At 41.1% G+C, this 23,678-nt stretch overlaps 1 protein-coding gene across 6 annotated transcripts in view; it reads left to right on the top strand.

Moving 5' to 3' along the window:
• nhsl1b (NHS-like 1b) overlaps positions 1-23,678 on the top strand; it is a 57,105-nt gene that overhangs the window by 25,324 nt on the left and 8,103 nt on the right. For 2 of the 6 annotated variants that reach the window (XM_089022050.1, XM_089022051.1), the window contains exons 2-5: positions 19,661-19,813; positions 21,361-21,494; positions 21,720-21,906; positions 23,180-23,311. In XM_089022050.1, the coding sequence (XP_088878176.1) occupies positions 19,661-19,813; positions 21,361-21,494; positions 21,720-21,906; positions 23,180-23,311 (606 nt within the window). Of the gene's footprint in view, positions 1-4,465; positions 4,604-7,888; positions 8,217-18,050; positions 18,193-19,660; positions 19,814-21,360; positions 21,495-21,719; positions 21,907-23,179; positions 23,312-23,678 lie in introns of those variants that run through there. The other 4 variants (XM_089022054.1, XM_089022049.1, XM_089022053.1 and 1 more) reach the window with 4 other exon arrangements.

Raw genomic sequence — 23,678 nt, 5'->3', positions numbered from 1 at the left:
AAATACGTGCGTTGTAAAAGTAACTTTGGCTTTTGTAGAAAATGAGCTAACGTCGACATTGGCAGCACCCAAACATGAGTTTACGATTTAAAATGATAGCACCAAAATCAAAATGAGTTTTAGATTAACTAATTAATTGCATCCTACACACTCATTTAATCGCGAGACGGGTATTTTCTGCTATCCGTATTGGTCCTTCAAGCTAGCAAGGTGCATTTATCGTCTGAAAGCCATTGAAGAGTGTGAATTTTCATACATCGTATTTCCTTGCCAAACACTGTCGGCGAAATGTCAGTGTAAAAATCCTTTTCGCCTTACAACACATAAACTGAATGCCACACAGAAGAAATGTCACATACCAATGCTCAAGCTATTTATACTGTCTGGACGATATGCCAGAAGCCGTTACAAGAGGTTCTGGGCAGCGTTGTGTATAAATATAGCTTTAAAATGAGCGCCTGTGGTTTGAAAACCAGCATTTTTCACACAGCGTCTCCAAGTTCTCGACTGTTTGGATCTGTTCCCATGGCGATGATGCGTATGTGACTAAGTGTTTTCCTTCACTGGTTCCGTAACTTTTGATTTGCCTGCAGGCCAACCAGCTGCGAGAAGCGAAAGTAATTGCTGGTGAAGACGAGTAAAAGTCGCATTATTTCATGGCTGTGCGTACGGTGTTGCAAGTATTTAGAGCAGCAGCATATTGACCTAAATATTAACCCTACCTTGGCAGCAGTCGGAAGAGGAATTGGCTCGCCTCTCACACGAAATTATTTTCATCAGATATTTATGAATTAAGGCTGTATACAGGCAAGGTTATTTTAGGTTAATCTGCTAATATGGCCTACAGCCTGGAGAACATGTACACACAAATACTGCAATATATCAAATGTGCCTAATTCTCTCCTCTTTTCTTTTCTATGTGCTGATAACGGTTCCGTTCTACCCAGGTAAGTCACTTTCTCCTTTCTTTTGACCCATCCCCACCTCCATTGCCCTGAATGGTTGACTGTGCAAAAATGTGTCCAATCTAGTGACAGGGTTTTTGTCATTTTCACTCAAATTACAGACCTCACAGAATATTGAGTTTTAGGACTAGATAAACATTAAATGAAGTGTAAGAAACCTTAGACTCACTTCATGCATTTTACCAGTAGAATATTTAGTGAGTAAACTTTGAAAACAATTCATGGTTAGGGTTCCTGTTATGTCATAAATTATGACAGTCGATCTAACTATCAAGCTACCTATTTGCTATCTGTTTGGTATCTATCCGCTAGCTATTAGCTGGCTAAAAGCGGTCTAGATGGCCGACTAGCTAGCTAGCTATTAGCAGTTTGGCTGGCTGGCTATATAGATAGCTATCTACTGTGTTAGCTATCTATTATGTAGCTAGCTTTCTATCTCTTTGAGTTACTTCCGGGTTGAGTGAACGCTGGCACGTGTGGCTGCCGCTGCTCACCCACTGAAAAAACGTATCCTGTGACTCTAAAGTGACCTTGAGAGTTTTGAAAGGCGCTTATAAATGAAATGTATTATTATTTCATCAGGAAAAAAAGAGTTAATTCCTAAGTTATATGGGTCCGGAGTTATCTGAGCTTGAAATGGGGGTGGCTGTTCAAAATACAGTACAATACATACATAATGATTTACATTGCGCTTTAAAAACAGCTGAAGCTGTAACAAACCGCTAACATGGACAAAAAGCAAATACTGCCCACTTGTGGGTGGGAAAAACATTGCCAGAGGTCTGACCAGCGCTTTATATAATAAAATAACATGTTTATAACAGCTAACAACACACTTTGTTGAGATAAAATAACTGCAATCAGTACTGTACTTGAAAACAACAATAATTCTGATCCATCATGACGGGAAACCCATTCCAAATGATATAACGCGACGATTCAAAAAGTACCGTTTGCGGCGCCAGCAGATTTGCTGGCATATCGAATTCTAAAATTCCATCTCAACCCCGCTTGGCTTAGCAAAAGCCGTCATCAGGCCGACCTCAGTAGCGGTTTTAATAGCGGAGATTCCCGGGAGCTTTATATAAAGTGGAAGCTTGGATGGAAAAAAAATGTTTTATGGTCTGCATTGTTAGATAACAACAGATTTCTTTTTCAGGGTTTCTTATTGTTATTTCGAATATGTCTTTTTTTTTTTTTAACACACAAAACTGGTGACATCTGGTCTTGGCAAACGTGTCACGGCCTGCAAGTAATAACGGCGCTGGTATTAGTGCGCTCACCACTCAAACACGTCAAGCTGAATTTGACAAACACTGCCAGTAGCGTCACAAGAACGTTCTCGGACATTACACTACATATTGTATGAAACAAAAACATTGGCTCATTTTGTTGCGGGGAGGCTAACGGATCCGCAGCCCTGCGTTGTCTTCCATTTGTCACTTCCTGTTCATGTCATTGCCAAGTATCCCGAAATTTGATGAATGACCTCAAAAAACCTGTTATAGTCAGTCCATGTGAAAATCACCATTAGGGAACCTTCATTGGAAATCAATCTTTTTTTTGGGGGGGGGGACTTTGCTAATGCTAGCTAAGCATTTGAGATGTTACGGGCTAGACGCTAGCTGTGTAGCGGCGTCTGTCACCGCCTCAGGTTTCCGTCAATGTTTTGGCATCAGGACATACAAGATGAGCTTGTCGTTTAGTCCCATGTTGGCCGACAGTTAAATTGCGGGGATTATTTTTGATCAGAACATCATGTTTTGGTCGCCATGCCAACCAGTGACTGTCCATATGCTCTAAAAAACCCTTCCCACAACCCTTCTCATAAATAGTACAGTTTAATCGAGCGTAGCAACTGTATCGTTTTGGCTACCCCTTCAGCGGTTTCAGCAAGTGAAAATTGTGCTTAACAAAGTGAATTGAAAACAGCGTAAACAGCAAAAAAAAAAAAAAAGAAAATAAATTATGCTAATCCACTTTTGCCGAGACAAATTCTTGCGGTCTGATAAACAGTGTGCAAAAATATCATGGGGATCACATGATTTCAACCGCAGCTCTGCAGACAAGACAAGGTAACGTCACACACTTAACAAATGACATTTAAAGGCAAACAAACTGAAAGTGTTTCAAAAAAATATGGAAGGATTTAAGGCTAAGTCATTCATTCACTGCCAGACATGTGCAAAAAAATGTGTCCACTTCAGTGCCAGGGCTTTTGTCATTATCACTTGAATTCCAGGACCCTCAGAATATTGAGTTTAAGGACTACATAAACAATCAATGGAACGTAAGGAACCTTAGACTCTCTTCTTTCATCAGGAAAGAATAGTTAATTCCTAAATTATATGGGTCTGGAGTTATATGATCTTGAAATGAGGGCGGCTGTCCAAAATACCATGCAATAGATACATATTGGTGTATTCGCTAGGTATTAGCTCTCTATTCGCTAGCTATTAGCTATTTATTCACTATCTATTTGCTAGCTATTAGCTATCTACTTGCTAGCTATTAGCTATCTATTCGCTAGCTAGCTAGCTTGCTATCTATTTGCGTTACTTCCACTTTGAGTGAACGCTGGCGCGTGTGGCTGCCGCTGCTCACCCACAGGAAAAAAAAAACTTATCCAGTGACTGTAAAGTGACCTTGAGAGTTTTGAAAGGCGCTTAGGAATCAAATTTATTATTATTATTATTATTATTATTATTATTATTATTATTATTATTATTATTACAGTAAAGTCTCGTTATATCGATATCGGATATATCGATAGTCCTGGTTATATCGATACTATTTCTATGCACGCACGGAGAAAATTACATGCAAACAGGGTCGGATATATGGATAGTCCCGGTTATATCGATATTTTTTCGGACTCCCTTGAATATCGATATAACGAGACTTTACTGTATTATTATTATTATTATGATATAGCACTTTAACAACAGCTGAAGTTGGATCAAATATCTAACATGGGGAAAAAAAGGAAATGCTGCCCCCTCGCGGAAGAGAAAAACATTGCCAGGGGCCATGGCCAGCGCTTTATCGGCACCCAAGCAAGAAAAAACAAAACCCGAACAACTTCGGGAATGGCGCTCTACGTCATATTATCAATTCCCGGATGATTGTGTTAAAAAGCCAACTCCTCCTTTTGTGACATCATTATTTCCAAATTGCTTTATGTTAACATCAATGAATCCATTGTCTTTTTTTCCTTAGGATGTGATGCATACACACAAAAAAAACAAAACAAAAAACACATGTTTACCAGACTTTCCCTGGCATTGAAATTCAACGTTATAAATAATCGAGTGCAAATTCCCATTAGGCAAGTTTGATGTGGTTAAACGGGCGACAGTAGCTGTGAGCCTTTAAAGATGAGAGACGCTCAGCAAACTAAAGGAGGGGGGATTTTTTTTTCTCCCCTTTTTTTCGCAAAGCAGTTTCCTGCAATGGGGAAGTTGGCGCGTTTCCCCTCGTGTGCGACTGGAGGAGGAAGAGTAGGAGGGCGACGGCACGGGTAGAGCGTAAGTGTCAGTGTTCTCGGCTGCGAGCGGCGACAGGGACACTCCGGGCAGGAGGAAAGGGGCTTTTCGTTTTTGGTGGAATTAAGTCAGGAGGAATGTTCTGCTTGAGGGGTAAGTGTCTACGGAGGACGCGGATGTTTTTGTTTTTTTTTTGCATTTGGCCGTGCAATCGGTAGGAGGACAAAAGAAAAGTTGAACTCCATCCCTCCTTTGTTGGAAATGAGTGCATGTCCAGGCTGTTTCCTCCCTTTTCCATTTCAATCTTTCCTGACTTTGTGCTTCTTCGATCCTGTTCAAGTTCCCTTAGTTGTTTTTTTAAATTTTGTTATGTGTGAAATAATAATGTCGATCAGTGATATGCATATTTTGTCCTTTTTCTGTCATCTTGCCAAAGTGCACTTAAAGAAAAAGTAGCAACACTTCTGCTCCCCTGACACTCTCCGCTCACTCACTTTTGGCTTCTCCAATCTCCTTCATCACCTCTCAAGAATGCGTGTGACATCATGGCGTTGGAGAACGATTTTTAATATTTGTCTTAGTTTGTAGTGGATTACGACCAAGTGTATAGAGGATTATGACCAAGTGACAAACTAGTCTTCACGTCAGCCCGCATCGTCGTTAGGCTTTCACACCGGTGGTTTTTACCAGACGACGGTGGAAAAACCCACAAATTGAACTCACGTCAGAGTACAGAGTACAAATAATATGACTCAAGTCAAACAGTAGTCTTCCAAATAAATATTTGAGTAAAAAAAAAAGCATATTGGGTTGCTGTGCTAGAAGATGTCGTCGTCCTTATGGAACTAATTCTCTTGTTTCCTGTTTCCAGAAGACATTAAACATTTGGACTGTTTGGGGTTGTTAAACTATGTAAATAAAATAAATAAACAGACAAACATATGAATAACTAAGTAAATAAAAACAAAAATAAAAAAAGTTAAAAGGTTGGTTAAGTTAGAAGTTAAAGATCCAGTCATTTTAGTCTCTTCACAGACGATGAAGAATAAATGCCAATTCATGATTGTGCGTTTTCTATTGAAAATCATATGCAGTATTCTTAACATACTGAAATGCAATGTAAAGAATGAAAACGGTCATACTTTTATCAAATCCCCCATCTCCGACCAGTTCCAGTTGTAAATGTTGTGCTGCCAAGATGAACTGACCCAGATACTGTCCATGGTTGTGGTTGCCAGAGATACAGATTGCTTGCCCATGTTACGATTAAAGCAAGCAACCAAAGCCCTCATGCGACCCTGGTCCATGTTCTTCAGCAGCCAGCTGACCACATATCTCCACAGCAGCCTTGAGTTTTAGGGTCTAAGCTTCTTTGCGCTTGTTGACATCAGATTTTTGGATGTTACGTAAGGAACTGCTTCCTCTTAAAACCCACAAGTTGGAACGTGATCAGACTTAAGATGTGGGGTCTCATCCAAGCTAATGATTCGATTAGCGGAATGTTTTGTAAAGGTCACTTGTGGCTAGTCTTAAGGAACAACATCATTCTGTTGATGTCGGCTGTTTCATTGCCATTACTGATCGTTCAAAATGTATACACTGGTAGTCTTGGTGTTATCGGGTAGAACAGCTTAAGCAGCTGTAAAATGGGCCAAATGTTCCTTGCGTTTTGACAAATGGACAGTATGTGAGGATCAGTTTGTAATACATCAACTTCCCCAGTAGGGGGACAACTGCATTCGAACTATGGTAAACGGGGTGCTTTCAATAGACTGAAGAGGAGAGCCAGATAGTGCAGAGACTGTGTTGGGATGGCCTAAAATAGTTGATAAACTAACCCTGGCAGGTAGTTGAAGGGTGTGTATGGATTATAAATTTTCAGCAAGGGTGTGTGTAAACTGTTTGTTAAAAGGGGTGTACAGTTTTTCATCACTTGGGAAGGCGTTGCGCCAGGTCGTTCACATGTTTGCACCGCATGACCCGTGAGGTGTACGCAATTGTAGACTGGTGGTTTGCCCATTTTGGTTTTGTATTTGCACGCTTACATGCGGTGGTTTTGGCCGACGGATCCTCTTGTGCGTGCGTGCATTGGCCGAACCGGCAGTGTGGGAATGATAACCGCAGTTAATAGCTCCTTCAGGGCGCTGGCGATGCGCTGTTGAGGCTTTGGCTGAATGGCAGCCAATAATAGAGGATGTGTGAAATAGGCTTCACGTTTAGGTCTTAAAACGATTATTGAACACATCCCGCACCACAGGATTCTCGCTCAGGATTATCTTTCACACGCATCTGACAATCAGGCCTATGCCTCACTTCTGGAAATGGGTAAAGATGGGTCATTTCAATTATTTACTGGTGGATTTGTGATTTGTTACCACCACTAGAGGGAGGCATTTCCTCCCGCAACAAGTGTTCCCTTGTAATTCCAGAATTACGCCTCACTAACCAGCTGCCCTCATCCTCACCTATCACGGTTGATGCCAGCACCAGTCATGGTGTCATGGTGATCTATTCTGGTTTTAATCTGCCGTGCGTGCCTCTGTCCGTGCTAAGGTGTCAGGTATTAATTCACACCACCCATCTGTGACTGACCTGGTTGCAATTACCGGTGTACGCTGGTTAACGTTTGCCATACCATATTGTTGTGTGCACTTTTGTGCCGTTATTTTGTATGTGACATCATCACATGCGGGTGTTTGAAGCTCTACCAGACACCGGTTTGCATCATTTGTGTTCCATTTGACAAATGGCAACCCAGTTTTAAGGCAGTAGCTAATTACCACCGGTATGTTGTCCATCTGTGTCGTGTACATTCTACTGGATACGAGGCTGGATAATCTGGGTTTACAGATTAGATGAGCAGTGTTTGAGAATCAAGAGGAATTGGGGAGAGGCGTGGCGGGGGTGTAGGATTCTGCACAATGACGAAGTTCCTTCTTAAATAGCCAGACGTGAGGAACTGATGTGTTCAAGTCAGTTAAAACACGGAGTATGTACTGTAATTGTTTTGTTCTCATCTTCATTTGTGGATCTTTTTGATATTAGCATTTTTTGTGGTGATTTTTGAGAGTCCAGGATACCAAGATCATGCCAAGATTTTCTGATAGCCTAGTTCTAAAATATTTCTGGTAAATATTTGTTGTGGAACTACAATTTGGTAGTATAACCTTGCACACAAGCCTCCTTTGTCAAGTAAATCAATGCAAATCAATAGAATCCCCTGAGAAAGGGAACGGAAGGACAAAAACTGTGGGAGGAGAGGAGGAGTTCAAATTAGGAAGTGGGGAGAGGGGGTCATTGAGGTCCCCGGCGGATTTCCAAAACTACTAGCCACCACCTCAAGTGAAGGCTCCAGATTGAGAAGTAGAGAGAGAGCGAGAGGGAGGAGTTGTGGAGTCTGCATCGCCCAAGGGAGGTGGGCGACTGCTTGGTGTTAAGGGGTCTTAGCTAAGGATGATCACATATGTGCACTGCCTCTCTTCGGCGCCGGTGGTCAGCTGCTGGCACAGGGCCTGCTATGAGGACCGCCCTGGTGAAAGGCAAGTGCCGTTCTCCTTCCAGACCGCCAACAAAATGGGGAACCGCCTTCAGTCAGAGGCCTCCCCCAGCGTCCGGACACCCAGCAATGAAGGCTGCCTACGCAAACGTCTGCTGTCTGTGTCCAAAGTCCACCAGAAACCGGACTCTCTCTGGACACCCAAACCTCTGCTTGGACCTCTTGTTCAAAGCCCATCAGGGAAGGCTCAAACTTTCCATGATGACAAAGGTACAGTCCCAAGAGGCAAAGTTTTTGAGTTTGGATATTGGGCATCTGTATCGTCCCAGGAGACATTTTTCGAGGATGTTTGATATTGGATTACCCATGATACAGTTGTTATTAGCCTCTATGTTTTCACTACTGGAATAATAGAGTATAGCTACCGCGTGTTCTTATCGTCCAGACTTTTGACGTTAGTTCTAGTAGACATTCAAGATAAATTGTGATGTTCTTCAAGTAGGTACTGTATTACCTAGGTTGCGGTCTCTAATATGTGAACGTTAGCATTGAATATTTCCGTAAGTTTACATCTTCAGACATTTGAAAGTTGGTAGAGTTGGCATTTAACCTGAAAGACTGTATGATGAAGCGTTTCTGCGGCGGGATTTTCTTGTTGGCAGTTCTTGTTAAATCAAGTTTTGTGTATACTACAGGAATGATGGGAGTATTTGTCCTGCCTGCTTGTACTTTTAACACTTGAGGTGTTGTTTGTGTATTAATCACACGGTGTGTTGCCAGTCCAATAATGACTTGATCTCTTCCCCAAGCCAGTTTTTGTCTCTTCCCATTAGGTGATTTCCACCCCGCACCCGCCGCTTCCCTGATGATCCACGCCTTCTGTCCCATGTAGTACATTGAGTGGCATCAATTCAGATTGGCTTTGTGACCTTTGACACTAGTGGTCTTTGGTGGGGCATTGTTAACGTCAGTCCTTGAGAACAAAATTGTTGACGCTGAGGGAACCGTCGCTCAAGGCGACTGTAGACTGTCATTCAACAAAATATTGAAAGTTTTTTTTTTTCAAAAGTGAAAAGTATTGTATGCACATAATACTCCAATCAAGCCATATCCCGAGGATGCTCTCCAGAGGGTCCACCACTTGGGAACCAGAGACAAAAGCCTCCAGCTGGAGGTGATGGATCTGTTCTGAAAGGAGGTTGAGAGGTGACAGAATCGGGGTCATGAAGGTGCCCCACTTTCGCTGCCGTAACTCCATTAAGGATCTATCACGCACCCCACTTTTTACAACTGCAACTCCTGCTTTTTACAGACATTTCACTTTACCCCCTCCTTTCATTGTCAGTACTCGATCACGTCTAAAAGAGAATTCTTTCTTCCTGCGCACTTAGCATGACGGGAGGCTCCCAGTCGGGTACGCCACATCCTCATGCACGTTTTGGCTAATGTGTAGTGACAGCCCAAGATCCCGCCACTATGAGGGACAGTATTGTCCCAGCTCTTTAGGTGGAATCAAGCGTCACAGTTACTTTGTGCTCATGCACCATTGACCAGCTGGATTTCCGCAGACAAAAACATAAGAGTTTTACTCCTGATGTCCTTAAACTCTTATACTTCTGCAACAGTGGATTTGAACTCTTAGTTAGTTGGGGTGGAACAGGTGTTGGACCAGATTCCACCCCCACCCTCACTCCATTCCTCTTAATCCTTTTCTGGCATAGCAGGTTGAGCTATTGACCAATCACTACCGATCGCTCCCTAGGGGTGGAGCACCTGACAATCCCACAGAGTAACTAGATGAGAGGAAATGAAATGCATAAGATGCACTCAAAATCAAATGGAGTAATAGAATAATAATAGAAAAATTGGACAGCAAAATCTCTTTTTATGACCTCATCTGAAAAATCTCATGGGTTCTTTATAGATGGCAGATTATTTTATATTATTGATTTTTTTTCAGTCGGATCTCTATGAATGGGTGGGATTTTCTTAACTCGTCCAGGAATTTAACCTAATCCTTCATTTGCAATTGGAAGGACAGTCCACAATAAAAGCTCTTTGTTTTGTGACACAAACCTGACTAAGGACTTCTATTCCTCAAAAACACTCAGTCAGGGATTTCAAATAACACACACACAGTGTAATTATTTAGCTGCCTTCCAACAGTGACTCACTAAAAGTAAGTGTTCACCCCCCCCCCCCCCAAACAATCACTTTTAGGAATAATGGGGAAGACTGCATGACACACAGCATAATGAGGAAATTCCACATTCAGTTTGCGGACTGGGGATTTGGGGGGTGTATGGGGGGGTGGGGGTGAAGTGAGAATCATTCAACTGTAAAACGGTATGTTCTGTCAACGCAATGGGGTCTGCATTCTTGTTTTCCCTTATTCAACTGTTTTTCCTACAAAGACAATGCAAGAACTCGGCTCTGCACCATCAAGTGCGTTTGGGCGGCGCATCAAGGAGCCGAACCGTTTTTGATGCTTAATTGCAAGCTGTGCCACTAACGGACTTGCACGGGGGCACCTCTATGATCTTGTTAGAAGCTTAATGGATGGTTAGCGACTAAACCCGCGCTACTACTCCATCACACTAAAACGAATCATGGAACCTTTGAGATATATTGGGCAGTAATGTAGTTTTGGTGGATTTTATGTTGTTCCTCTAAGGTTTGAGGTTTGGGACTGAACATTTTGCAGATTGCCCACCCCTCTGCTAAGTGCGCTATTATATAGCCGTTAATGCTATTGTAAAGCCCTTGGAGAAATATCAATTGTGGGTTCATGCTACAGCTAGCAATTGACTGCTGTTGTCAAGCCCGTGGAGAAATATCAAGTCTGGGTTCATGCCAAAGCTAGCAATTGCTATCGCTAACAAATTTTCAGTGATTCTAAATGTTTATATGTGTTGAGGTAGCAGCTGTTTGATAAAATCTAGGTTTCCTGTAGCATCTAAACTAATTTCTTAAGGTGGTCTCCGTGTTTTTGCACCATATGTTAGCATGCTAGCAAGATTGCAGCATTTTTTTGGATGACATTCTGAAGTTTTAACTGAACATTCTAGGATTTAAAAAGTCAGTGTTTATTCATCTTTTTATCCATGTATTGCTGGCAGGTCTGAAAAATATCCCTTTTGGAGGGGAATCTCTGTGACAAACATCTAATTGCATGACAGCCAGCATTGACAATAAAGTAAAGATGCGCCAACTGGATTGTCATTCATCAGACAGAGCTCATAAAAAGCTCATGTTCCCCCTCCCCCATGGAAAAAGAACAAGCAATGTGTCCATTGGCCTGTCTTTGCCAGTAGAAAACAGGACAGGGTAAAAAAAACTACAACAAACCCAGGCGTATATGTTTGGCTTGATGTCAGCGTCTGCTCATTTTCACCACAAGGTGGTGGTACAACACAGGCAGGCGACTGCCATTGTTTATCTCTTTACTTGTAAAACTGACACCACATAAATCTTAATATCACAATTTATTCACATGCTAAGACTATTATGCTAATTATCACTGAGTTGTCAAGTACACACACACACACACCAAATGCCCCCGGAATTTCATTTTGGAATTTCAGGCCCTAATTTTTCTCTCAAGTGTGTCTCCCAGGAGACTCATTAATAATATGTCCAATATTGCCTTGCCACTGCGCGATAGAAAGGGAGGCGATGCCGAGATGGACAGGCACAAGGAAGGCGTTGTGATTTATGAAAGAATGAAGCTGAGGACAGGAGGAGGGGCTTAAGTGGATTTGCGGGGATATCCTTGTCTTCCCCAGGCAAGGTTTCAGAGTCGGATTAGGATCTTCTTTGAATGCATGTGTAGCTTTGCCCATATATCTGTGTTTGTATTTGATATCACGACCAACACGCTAGCCTCAATGGCTGCAGAGTGTTATGGATCACGAACGCTAAGTCTGTTTAACTTCCCGCAACTATCGGAGGGGGTTGTACTGCATGATAGTATCATATCACATCTACACTACTACAAGATGATAGTGGAGACATGTTTTGGACATCAATCTGGTGACATCAAGCCAATCAGCTTGCACACACTTGATGAATTTTATGGAAAAGTTTAACGTGGATTAATGTTACAGCAACTCTGATACACCAATTCCGTAAAGGAAGCTCAGAATCATCTTGGGCAAGTAAACCAAATGCACAAAAACACATGCAGTCATGCCTTGTAGACAGATCACACCAATCAATGACATCCGCCAGAACTTTCATCCGAACCAGCGCCCCAAGCATGCTAGTCTAGCCTATTTCCTCTGAATTAGCCGCGGTCGGCTCAATTCGTCATGTGAATTACCGATTGGGTGGTCCGGTATTGCAGCCTCCGAACCCCCATTTGTTGGAATGACCAACTGAGAAATGAGGTGTCATTGCAAGAAAGTAGGTCAGATGCTACAATGTCAATTAGCTTGTCAGATTGGAGCAGATGAATGCACGTACAAGCACATTGTTGGGCGTTAACCCACTTCCGATTGAAAAACACTTCATTATGATGGAGGCTAGCCCCAGGTGACTTGTTGCTATGCACCCTTGAGCTTCTTGAGGCACTTAACCTAAATTAGCTCAGTGCCTCGTCGGGCTTCCTTCGAAAGAGGCTCATTCGCGACCTCTTGGAAAGTGGTAAATCAAAAATTTGATAAAATTGGGTGGGTACGTATATCGTAGCAGGATACTCAGAAAAACGGAACAGCGAGTCGGCCATTTTAATTTTGTGTGAAATCCAAAAAGTGTATCAATATCGATAAATTAACGCCTCAATAATCATTAGCCTCTTTCTCGCAATTGAATTGTGACACCACTGGACATCTAAGTCCACACGCACAAGAAGGTAGAATGATGCCTACTTTAAAATCATCAATAAACGCGTATCAGTGACGCACACACGCTCTTAGCATTGCCCTAAGTGGATATCGATGTCTGGATGTAAGGTCTTTGCGTCAATATGGGTACAGACAGCTCGGCTGCGTAGAAATGACCTCATGAAAGACTCTGACGCAATCTATATTCTTTTGAGGATGTTATAATTCACCTTTTATTTATTTATTGCCAATATCTGGAACTGATACTTACGGTCTCAATAAGCACTTGTTGACAAATTGTTATCTAGGTCAGAAAGAAAGGATTGTACCCACTGTGTTCAATGAATTTATATATCTTAAAAGTACTATGGATATCGGTACAGAGTATCGGTGAGTACTCAGATAGTGAAGGGATGTGTTGGTATTGGTCTTTAAAAAAGCATTATGGAACATCCCTAGTGTGTAGCTCATACTGTAGTTGCGTCTTCTGATTCCAGTTGAGTCTTTGATTCCATCAACACATCAGGGCAGCGTTCATGAATGTTGTCTAGGGTGTCTTGGTTAAGGATTTAAAACTGCGTTGCCACGGACGGCAACGGGCAGCTAGCGACCAATCCAATCTGCACACAAAGCTCGGTAAGCACCAAGAGACGGGACAAACAAATGGTACCACGCATAAAACGTGCGCTGTCAACAGCTGTTGACAGCTTTAATGGAGACGAGTTGTAAAAGTTGCCTTGGTGAGCGAGCATTTGGCACTAACGTATTTTCCAGACAGTCTGAGCTGCTTCTCGCTTTCTTTTGAACATTTGCCGTACGAGGGGTCCTTGACGGTTCACCGTTCATCAGACAAAACGTGTCAGAGTCTACCATGACCCTATGCCAGCGCAGTACTAAATTCACAATTGTGATAAATGTTGTAACCAAAACACTGTTTGATTTTAAATATAAACTGGAGCATCTTCTGGTATGGTTCAAATGGCCACCAGGGCAGCAGCATAACACAGTCATACATTTTTTTTGTCCGAATAAAGAAACGTAACAGGAGGGCTGATTGCCATGAAGCTTAAATTTCAAAGCGGCTCCCATGATCGCAGTGTTTGACCGCTAACTCTTTTACTCCTTTGATAGTCCTTCTAAAGGATGTTTGTCTTATGTTTGTGTGCCTCGGCGCTCCCATCTACCTGTCCTCCCACCTGTCCTGCATCATTTCTTTCCCCACACATCTCCCGCTTTGAAACTGTGAAAATGGTCCATGTGCGCTTTACGTATGACACCCACGCAGAATTGGACATCTCCATTGACGGAACAGCACCAATGCTTGCAGCACATTAGACAACCGATGCTGTGTTACAGACACATGGTCTGACCACAAACACAGCAGGAGAGCTTTTGGGTGTCCGAAAAAGGTCAGATTGTGCATGGGAAAGCGAAAGGGCTAGGGCTGGTCGGGAATTTAACCCTATGCTAGAATCATTAACAGTGACATTACAGATTGTTGACTCAGCCTCACCCGCCGTCATTTGTTGGCATTCTGTTGGGCTTGGGTGAGAGTTTGGCAGTTTATTCAAGACTCTGGTCAACGTTGACGTTTGCTAATGTTGCGCATCACTACTGTCGTTATATTCACGTTTGGTGCTACGGTTGCTTTTACCATTTGATTCGCAGACAATCGGCTTCGGTTCACCCAACAACAGCCTCTCCTTCATCATGCGAGACCAAAGCTATCAGGTTTCCCCATACCCCCCATCCCATCCCTCTCTCAAGGCTTTGCTTTCATTCATGCTGTAGCCAAAGAAGATGGTCAGGGGGAGGGATTGGTGAGTCACTGATGCCCCTAAATAATAAAAGGATTTTCACAGAAAAGGGTTTCATTTCATACTAGGATACCAAAGTCGCAAGGGACTCTAGGGTGTTGGGAGTAGGCGAGTGTCTTTGTGAGACATTACTACATTCAAATAGCTGTCTCTCCAGACTATTGTAAACTGCTAAACATTTAAAAAGTCAATTTTTGACAGTGGTCACAGCCAAAGACAATTTTAAGTCTTAGATGACTGTGAACGTGTCAGAACCAGTCCACAAATAAAACAAAAACACAAACTTCAGCAGGGAATTGGATATCCCAAAATCAATACAGCAAATGCATCGAATGTCTGAGGAAGAAGATCTATTTGGTAGAAAGAAAAACAACGGGGTATTCTTTAACATTAGCGGATCAGCTTCAATCGAGAGGTTTTTCGGGGCTCAGTTTAGCTCTGCCCTCTTCAATCCAATTAGAAAAATCAAAGCCAGTCCTGTGACACTTTGCGGATTGATCTGGCCACTCGATGCAAATCCGGTCACCTTAAAGTCATCCTCGTCACATTTTAGAAGCATTGCAAAATCTATTCAAGAATTCATGTTGACCTTGTGCTTTTCTTTCACCTAAAGACAAAACGACAATTATACTCTCCTCAGGAGGCCATGGCCCGCCCAACAAAAGGAATCACGTCTTGAAATAATAGATATATGCTGGACAGAGGTACCTCTACTTAGGCAATCAATTGGTTGTGGAAGAAATGTTTTTATTAGAAAATGTAAGTCAAGACGCGTTTTCCATGTAAATGCCCTAATCTGTTCCACCCCCCCAAATTGAGACATAAATGTTTTCTAAAGCCTAAAATACATCTTTTGATGAATGGGTATATGCGTATAATCCTGGAGGTGTCCTACATTACGGGCTATTATTCAATGTGTGAAGTGGTTGACCCGTCTCTGTGTTTGTATATGAGTGTGTGTGCACTTGTGCGTGCATGACAGGGAGTGAACAATAGGCTCTCGAATGACTGATCCTAATACTGTACACGTGCCATGCGCAAGCCAGCCAACCAACACACATGCCAAAGGATTTGTTGTAGCTCCGCATGCTAGGCCAGACTTTAATATATGGATTTATTGCTAAATGAACTGTCAAAATGTCATTGCAATGCTATCCGAGACTGATTGGATTATGTTGTTCAAAGAATTATTCTATAGCTGAAAATAATGGGATAAAAACAAATAATGTTTTCTTCAAACCTTTAGCAATGATTCATTTATCGCTAGCGTCTCATATGACAACAAAACGTCCGATTTAGGGCATGAAAAAAAAAAAACGACGACACACTTATATTATAGGTTCGATATGTTGCTTGAAAATAAAATCTATTGCCAAGGTTGAGTGTTGACGTCTCACCCGCTAGCCAATAGAGTTAACAGCTAATGTAGCGCTCAAGCCTTCCGCCAGTCAAATGATGTAATTTTCAGCTAGCTAATTAGCACCGTGGAAGAAATGATGCTAGCTCTATTGATTTTAAAGCTCGTGTGCTAATGCAACCGTATTGTTATCTATTGGTTACCCGTGAAATATGCCGATATCAGCCACTGATAGTTAAGCCTCCCCAGATTTTCGACATACAGTAAAGTCTCGTTATATCGATATTCAAGGGAGTCCGAAAAAATATCGATATAACCGGGACTATTGATATATCCGACCCTGTTTGCATGTAATTTTCTCCGTGCGTGCATAGAAATAGTATCGATATAACCGGGACTATCGATATATCCGATATCGATATAACTAGACTTTACTGTATTTTAACTAGTATTGATCTGAACAAAATGTTGTGTCGACTAAAGAGACTTAATCGAGTTCTCGTCAACAAGATGCTCTTGCAGCTAGACAAAAAAAAGTGTTTTGTGCGCTGAAAGGATGACATGTTCAAAGGTAAAGGGTAGAATGAGTGAGGGCCACAACTTCAAGGATCATTTGCAGACCCATTCAAGCTTGCTCTTGTTAAAGCTAGTCTACCCACCCACCCCCCGACACACCCGCCAGACAACAGTCTGCTCCCATTGGAGTTGAAAAGAAATACGATGGTTGGCGGGTGGGGGATGGGGTGTGGCTTTTTTTTAATACACAATAGAGGCTTGCATGTGATCTAGATTCATGTGGCCCCCACAAACAAGTGGTGAGCCTGGAATACTATTCTTACCCCAAATAGATAAGTCAATATTTTAAAAGTGTTGCTACCAACCATTTTTGCATCGCGGTTTAACCAGCAACATAGAATTTGGTAGGCATGTTTCCACCCCCACCCCCCAAGAAAAATACATTGCCCACTAAAACACAGAAAGTTTTTGATAGAAACAGACTATTTAGTGTTGTTTTGTACTTGTACTGTAAATATGTGTTGATGCAATACAGATACATCTATCTATATACCTTTTCTTTTATAAAAAGACACTATGTACACTTCTTTTATGAAACATTTTTGCACATTTACTGTGTGCTTCCAATCGAAACATGCGATGACTGGTTCTTTGTACAGATGGTTAATTCTTTAGAGTGATTTCACTCGCAAATCATGAATCACCAACGACACCACCGTAGAACTACAAACAAGTATAAAAATATAGCTATTATTTACACATAAACACTTGGACTTTACATCAATGAAATAAAACATATGAAATAAAATCGTACAAACCACTTTGCCTGCTTTCCACTTTACTTTGCCACTGAAGAAAAGACAGGAAGCAGAGCTGGAGGTAGCAGAACTGAAGATGTTGAGGTTTTCTTTGAGAGTGACCAGGTTGAATAGGATCAGGAATGAGTACATTCGAGGGACAACTCATATTAAAGGCTTTGGAGAGAAAGTCAGAGAGGCCAGACTGAGATGGTTTGGACATGTCCAGAGGAGAGAGAGTCACTATATCGGGAGAAGGATGCTGAGCCTTGAACTGCCAGGCAGGAGACCGAAGAGGAGGTTTATGGATGTGGTCAAAGAGGACATGAAGGTAGCTGGTGTGAGAGAAGAGGATGCACAAAACCGGGATAGATGGAGGACATTGATTCGCTGTGGTGACCCCTGAGGGGAAAAGCCGAAAGGAAAAGAAGAAGAAGACAGATCTCCAGAAACAAAATGATGTGAGAACTATGGTGTCATGATTTGAGGTGATCCTTTCTACATTCATTTTGACAAGTATAAAAAAAAAACATCTTATTTTGAGCGCATTCATTGACTCAAAACGGACAAAACCAAAGTGGAAAGAGGCACCCCCTGCTCGGACTCCTTGGTAACCAAAACACATTTGCAGAACAAGAGGGGGGCCGGCCCATGCCCCTCCCACTACTGTGTGAGTGTGTAGGTTGGCCTTGGAGTGGAGTGATGGTGGCTATGCAAAGGGTTACAGGGGGTGAGGGGGGTGAGACAGACAGAGGGAGGGAGCAATCGAGAGTGAGATGGATGTTTAGAAGTCTGATTATCAGCATAGTGGACGCTCACACCGAGCGCTGAGCTGACGTCTTTTTTCGTTCCTTTGGATTATTATTTTTTTAATCGGAGTTATGGTGTTTATTGGGACCTCGCTTAAGTCGGTCATTAAGTACTTCAAAAGAAAAGGTACAAAGCTAGTTTGTATTTTTACAATGTGACTTTTTTTTTGTTTCCTCTGGCAACCATACGCTCTTCTTATGCTGTTGTGCTAATTTCTTAATTTTAACACTTTCATTTAGTTTTGATGTGTTTTTAGTTGATTGGTGTTATGGTTTTCTTTTCTGTGTTGTGTGTGGTTGTATGTATATTACGGTTACGGTACGACTTGGTTCTCGTAACTGGAATTTGGCTCTTGTCATGATACAATATTTTGCTCATCGTTTTTTTTTTCTTTCAACAGCGTTGACATATTTTACAGTTAAGACTAAAAATTGAGTTGCGAAACCGCGTGTACATACAAGGCCACAGTATCACCTTTTTTTTGTCTCGTTAGATGTTTCTAGATCTGATCCATAATCACTGATCATTTAAAATAATTTGCCAGTTGATCACTGTTAGTTTCCCAATGTTTATAAATCATTTGGTTGTTTTTGGGGGGAGTGGAAAAAAAAAATCCAAGCAACTTCCGCATTTCAGTATTCAACACCTGCTGTCATTTTTCACACCTTGTTAGCGTACGTCATTTTCGGCACTTTTACGCCCTATGATATGTATTTTAGGATCATTATTTAACATTTATGTCGAGGTGAATCCTGCAAGAACAGTATTAAATCGATATTCCCACGGCCTTGGCAAGCACGTGCGGATACACAGCTAAGGCTCCAAGCCGCTCGTGGCGGGTTTTTAATCTGAGGCCTATTTATAACCCTGAAGCCATGTTGTCGATGATTAGCTCGCATGTATTCCGCCTCGTACCGCACTTTGCTCAACACCTTTGTATACGCTGTGAAGTTAATGGTTTACGTTTATCATAAAATTCAAAAAAAGGAGTGTAAGCTTTGCGGGAAGAGGGAAATATCGTTTCCCGATTGATGTTGATCGGGAAATATGAAAAAAAAATCATCCATTTGCTCATAATGAGATTGCATAACATCAAGTGGTTTGTTGACATGGATACTATTGCATTGCGTCAATTGAAAAATTCCGCCATTCCCACATGAGTTCAGGTTTTGTTTTTGCATGCTTGGGTGCCGATAAAACGCTGGCCATGTTTTTTTTCTTTCCCACAAGGGGGCATCATTTCCCTTTTTACCATTTTAGCACTTTGTTCCAGCTTTGGGTGTTGTTAAAGTGCTATATAAACTAATATGTATATACGTATTGCATTGTATTTTGGACAGCTGCCCCCATTTCAAGCTTATATAACTCCATATCCAAATAATTCAGGAATTAACTCTTTTTTTCTGATTAAAAAAAAAGAGAGTCTAAGGTTTCTTACGCTGTATTGAATGTTTATGTAGTCCTCAAACTCAATATTCTGTGGTTCCTGGAATTCAAGTGACAAAATGACAAAAACCCTGGTACCGGACTGGACACATTTTTTTGCACATCTGGCAGTCAATAGGTTAACGGTGCCGCATTTTTGTCTCGACAGCCGTGTCGAATCTAGACGAGGAGAGCAAATGGACAGTACACTACACGGCGCCGTGGCACCAACAGGAGAACGTTTTCCTACCGGGCAGCAGGCCGCCCTGCGTGGAGGATCTCCACCGCCAGGCTAAAGTCAACCTGAAGAGCGCCTTGCGAGGTAACTCACCATGGACTAGTCCGAAAAAATTAATAGAAACTTTGATGTTTGTCAAATAAATTAATTGGATCTTTTTTTGTAACTTTTTGAAACTTTTATCACACTGTTTTTTTTTTTACTTTAGTCTTCGTTTTCAACTATTTGCAAAACAGTACAATTTACATGGTGTTATTTTTTTCTCAATTGGATTGGATGTACCTTTATTCGTCTCGCAGTGGAGAGAAATTTACATTTCACAGCAGAAAAGGTATGAAAGGAAGAGGAAAGGAAAGAAAGAAGTAGAAAAACAAAATCTATTATTATTATTATTATTATTATTATTATTATTATTATTATTATTATTATATATTAAACAACTAAATAACAAATAATGTGATAACACAAGGACACAGAGAGTCATTTGTTCTCCCGCTTTTGCTGTACCCTCTTTGTGACATGAAGCAGTTCCAGGTGAAAGAGGACAGGATCAAAGTGTCCTTTTCAGCAGTGGATCAGGGACGTCATGGTGGAATGTGCACGTCTACTACAAGCTAAATTCTTGTAGTTCTTTATTGTTGTTGTTTTGGATTTTTTTTTTTTATATTATACAACATTGTTCTCTTCCTGCCCCAAATATTTCTATTATTATTATTATTATTATTATATATATTTTATATTTATAAAATTTAAACCTTATTCTTTGGCACCATGCATTTTTATCAGTAAATTATGTCATTTAGATCTACCTCCGATATTTCATCATATATATTATTATTTTTCAAATATACATCATTTATTTGATCATTTTAAAATATTACAATTTTATGTATGGAACACGCTGTAATTTTACTTTAGGATTTTTTTTGCACCCTGTTTTTGAAAATATAATGATAATAATACATTTTATTTATAAGCGCCTTTCAAAACTCTCAAGGACACTTGAATCACAGGATAAGAACACTTTCCCCCCCGAAATTATACTTTTTTATTATTTTACAAATTAACCTGTTACTATATCATTTCACATGTATTTTTAAATGATCGTCGAGTTCCCCATTGAAAGGCAACAGGTGTCAAACGACAGCACCTGGGTTATGTGTTTGCGTGGGTATAAAAGTCACACTCCCAGGAAGTCCACAGTGAAACATATACACAGACACACCCTTGTTTAAACAAAGCTTTTTTTTTTTTTTCCAAAGACGACACTTCAAATTATGGCGTGAAGCCGCGACAGCTGTTGCGCAATAAAATGGCTTGTATCGGCGGGTGTTGCGCAACTTTCCGACCTCGTTGGTGCGCTCTTCTCTAGTAACCGCCTGTGTGGGTGATGATGAGTTATTGATTTATCTACTTTAGGGCATCATTAAAGGATGAATGTGTGCTTTTTATACACCACAGTGAGGTCACACCTGCGCCCTCGCATGACGGAATCCCAGTGAAGTGGACTTTGTTTGCCATTAGAATGTTTCATACCCTCCACATATTACATACAATGTACACAACAAATTAACAAATGAATGTGTGAGTGTCAAGTAAAATGTTTGTTTTTTTTCCCCTTGCTTGTTCAGAATGTGACAAGTTGAGGAAAGATGGCTTCCGCAGCTCGCAGTACTACTCTCAGGGACCCACTTTCTCCGACACTCCGCAGTCGGGTAGCAGCCTGCACGGGGATGACGACGACGACGACGACGATGAAAAGAAGGTGAATGTCAATCAAGTTTGTTCAGATAACCTCTTGTGCCGATTCAGTTCAACTGAGACGCTGGTAAACCGTGCTTGCCTGCCCTCTTGTGGCAGCCGCTGGAACATCCACGTGTGTACTGTAAACTATGATTAATTTGAAAATCCTATAGAAACACATTTTAGAATAAAAACAACTTGAAATGTGAGTGAGTTCATTTGTTTGCCTTTTTTTATGGGATGTTAGTCACTGGCGTCGTCGGCAGAGGACGACCAGTCGCAGCTATCCGCAAGGTCGCAGACGCCCAGCGACAAGGTCGACCTCGTCGTGGAGGTCAACGAGATCAAAGTCCCCACGCTTCCCACCCCGGAGGAGAGGATGAGGCAGACTGCGAAGGCCGTGCCCACCGATATCGTCGCCATCAACGTCACAGGTACGCCTAGTGTATTGTGTGTGTGCGTGCGTGTGTGTGTGTGTGTGGTCATGGACCCCCCCCCCCCCCAAAATAAATAAATAAATAAATAAATAAATGGTCCAAAAAAAGCTGCTTACCCACAAAAAAACTGATCCTGTGACTGTAAAGTGACCTTGAGAGTTTTGAAAGACGCTTCGAAATGAAATGTATCATTATTATTATTATTATTATTATTATTATTATTATTATTATTATTATTATTATTATAACATACGTAAACTTACATAAGTGTTAATGCAAAAATACATGTAAATATTATTTACTCCTTTTGGGAAAAAAAGAAATATTTTTTACAAAAACAATTATGATGCAGAAAAAAAAATAATATGAAAATGTAAAATAATATTCAGAATTATGAAATAATCCTATGACTATTATTTGAATAAAATTTATTTTTAAAAAACTTTTTTGCCCCCTAAAAAACATAAATAATAATATATAATACATAAAAAAAAATATACCACCCTGACAAATAGCACTTTACGACAATTTTTTTTTCTGATCCGAGTTGCGAGTAAACATATTGTGATGTAGTCATTTTTTTTCAAAATCTCCCCTAGTTATGCCCACTATCACATTTTTTTATCATGATAATATATTACTTATTTAATCTGTCACATATTCTGTAAAATTCATGGTCCTGTTTAACAGGTGATTTTTTTTCTTTTAAATACAACTTCATTGCTATAAATTGTATGTATGTTCAAATTCATATTGCTTTTTTTTTTTTGTTCCAAAATGTTTTTGCGGGTCAATAAAAAAAATGCAAATATCCTAAAACTCTTATATGGTCAATTTTTTTGGGGGGATTTTTTTTACAATTTGTGTCCAAAAAAATGAATAAAATAGAGGTACAACGCCATCTGGGAAACTGGCTGTGGACCAGAAAAACACACACTAAATGTAATACTATGAAAAAAAGCAGATAATTATTGAACGACTAAAGACCAAATAATATCAACATCACTGGCAAAAATTATTTCCCCCCAAAAACACTCACAACCTTTTTGAAAATCAGCCATTTGACCTGTGAGCGTCCTTTCCTGTTGCATGTTTTCTTACATTTAATGCCTTCTTTTGTGTGCCACTCACTTATTCACACACATTTACGTGAAGATAAACACACTTTTGCCCCCCCGCTTGCATGGACCACCCTGTCACCCCCCAACTTACCGTTTGCCACTCTTGCCTGTGTATGTGCATGTTTCCGGCCTCCCGCCTACGCACCCAGGCGCCGTGTTTGACCGGCAGGCGAGCGTCCGGCGCTCCCTGGTTAGCACGGACACGGTGTCCCGCCGGCCCAAGAAGGTCAAACGCAGAAAGACGATATCGGGGCTGCCCGACAATGTCGACCTGGAGCTAGGTACGCTTTGAATGCTGCCCTCTGCTGTATGTAGCTGTAAATTTCACCCCCCGCCCCCTCTCCTCCATTTTTACAAACACCCACCTTCCCCTCTCTATAAAAAGGGTTGGATTAAGTCCCGGTGCTTTCTTATTATTTACTTACAGTGTCCTCTTTTTCGCAGCCAATTCATTTTCTGCAGCTTTATCCGAATTTGCTCTACTTTTTCGCCTTTAGAAACTTTTTCCAAGTAAAAAAGCTGACACCAGCTTGTGCTCGACTTGAAATGTCATTAACTCATTCACTGTTAGACTATGTGCAAAAAATGTGTCCACTCCAGTGCCAGGGTTTTTGTCATTGTCACTCGAATTCCAGGACCCACAGAATA

Source organism: Hippocampus bargibanti, linkage group LG19 (assembly GCF_051943395.1).
Source record: "Hippocampus bargibanti isolate YZ-2025 linkage group LG19, ASM5194339v1, whole genome shotgun sequence".
NCBI lineage: Eukaryota > Metazoa > Chordata > Actinopteri > Syngnathiformes > Syngnathidae > Hippocampus > Hippocampus bargibanti.
The sequence above is the reverse complement of the archived record's forward strand: the minus strand, read 5'-3'. Positions and strand labels throughout refer to the sequence as shown.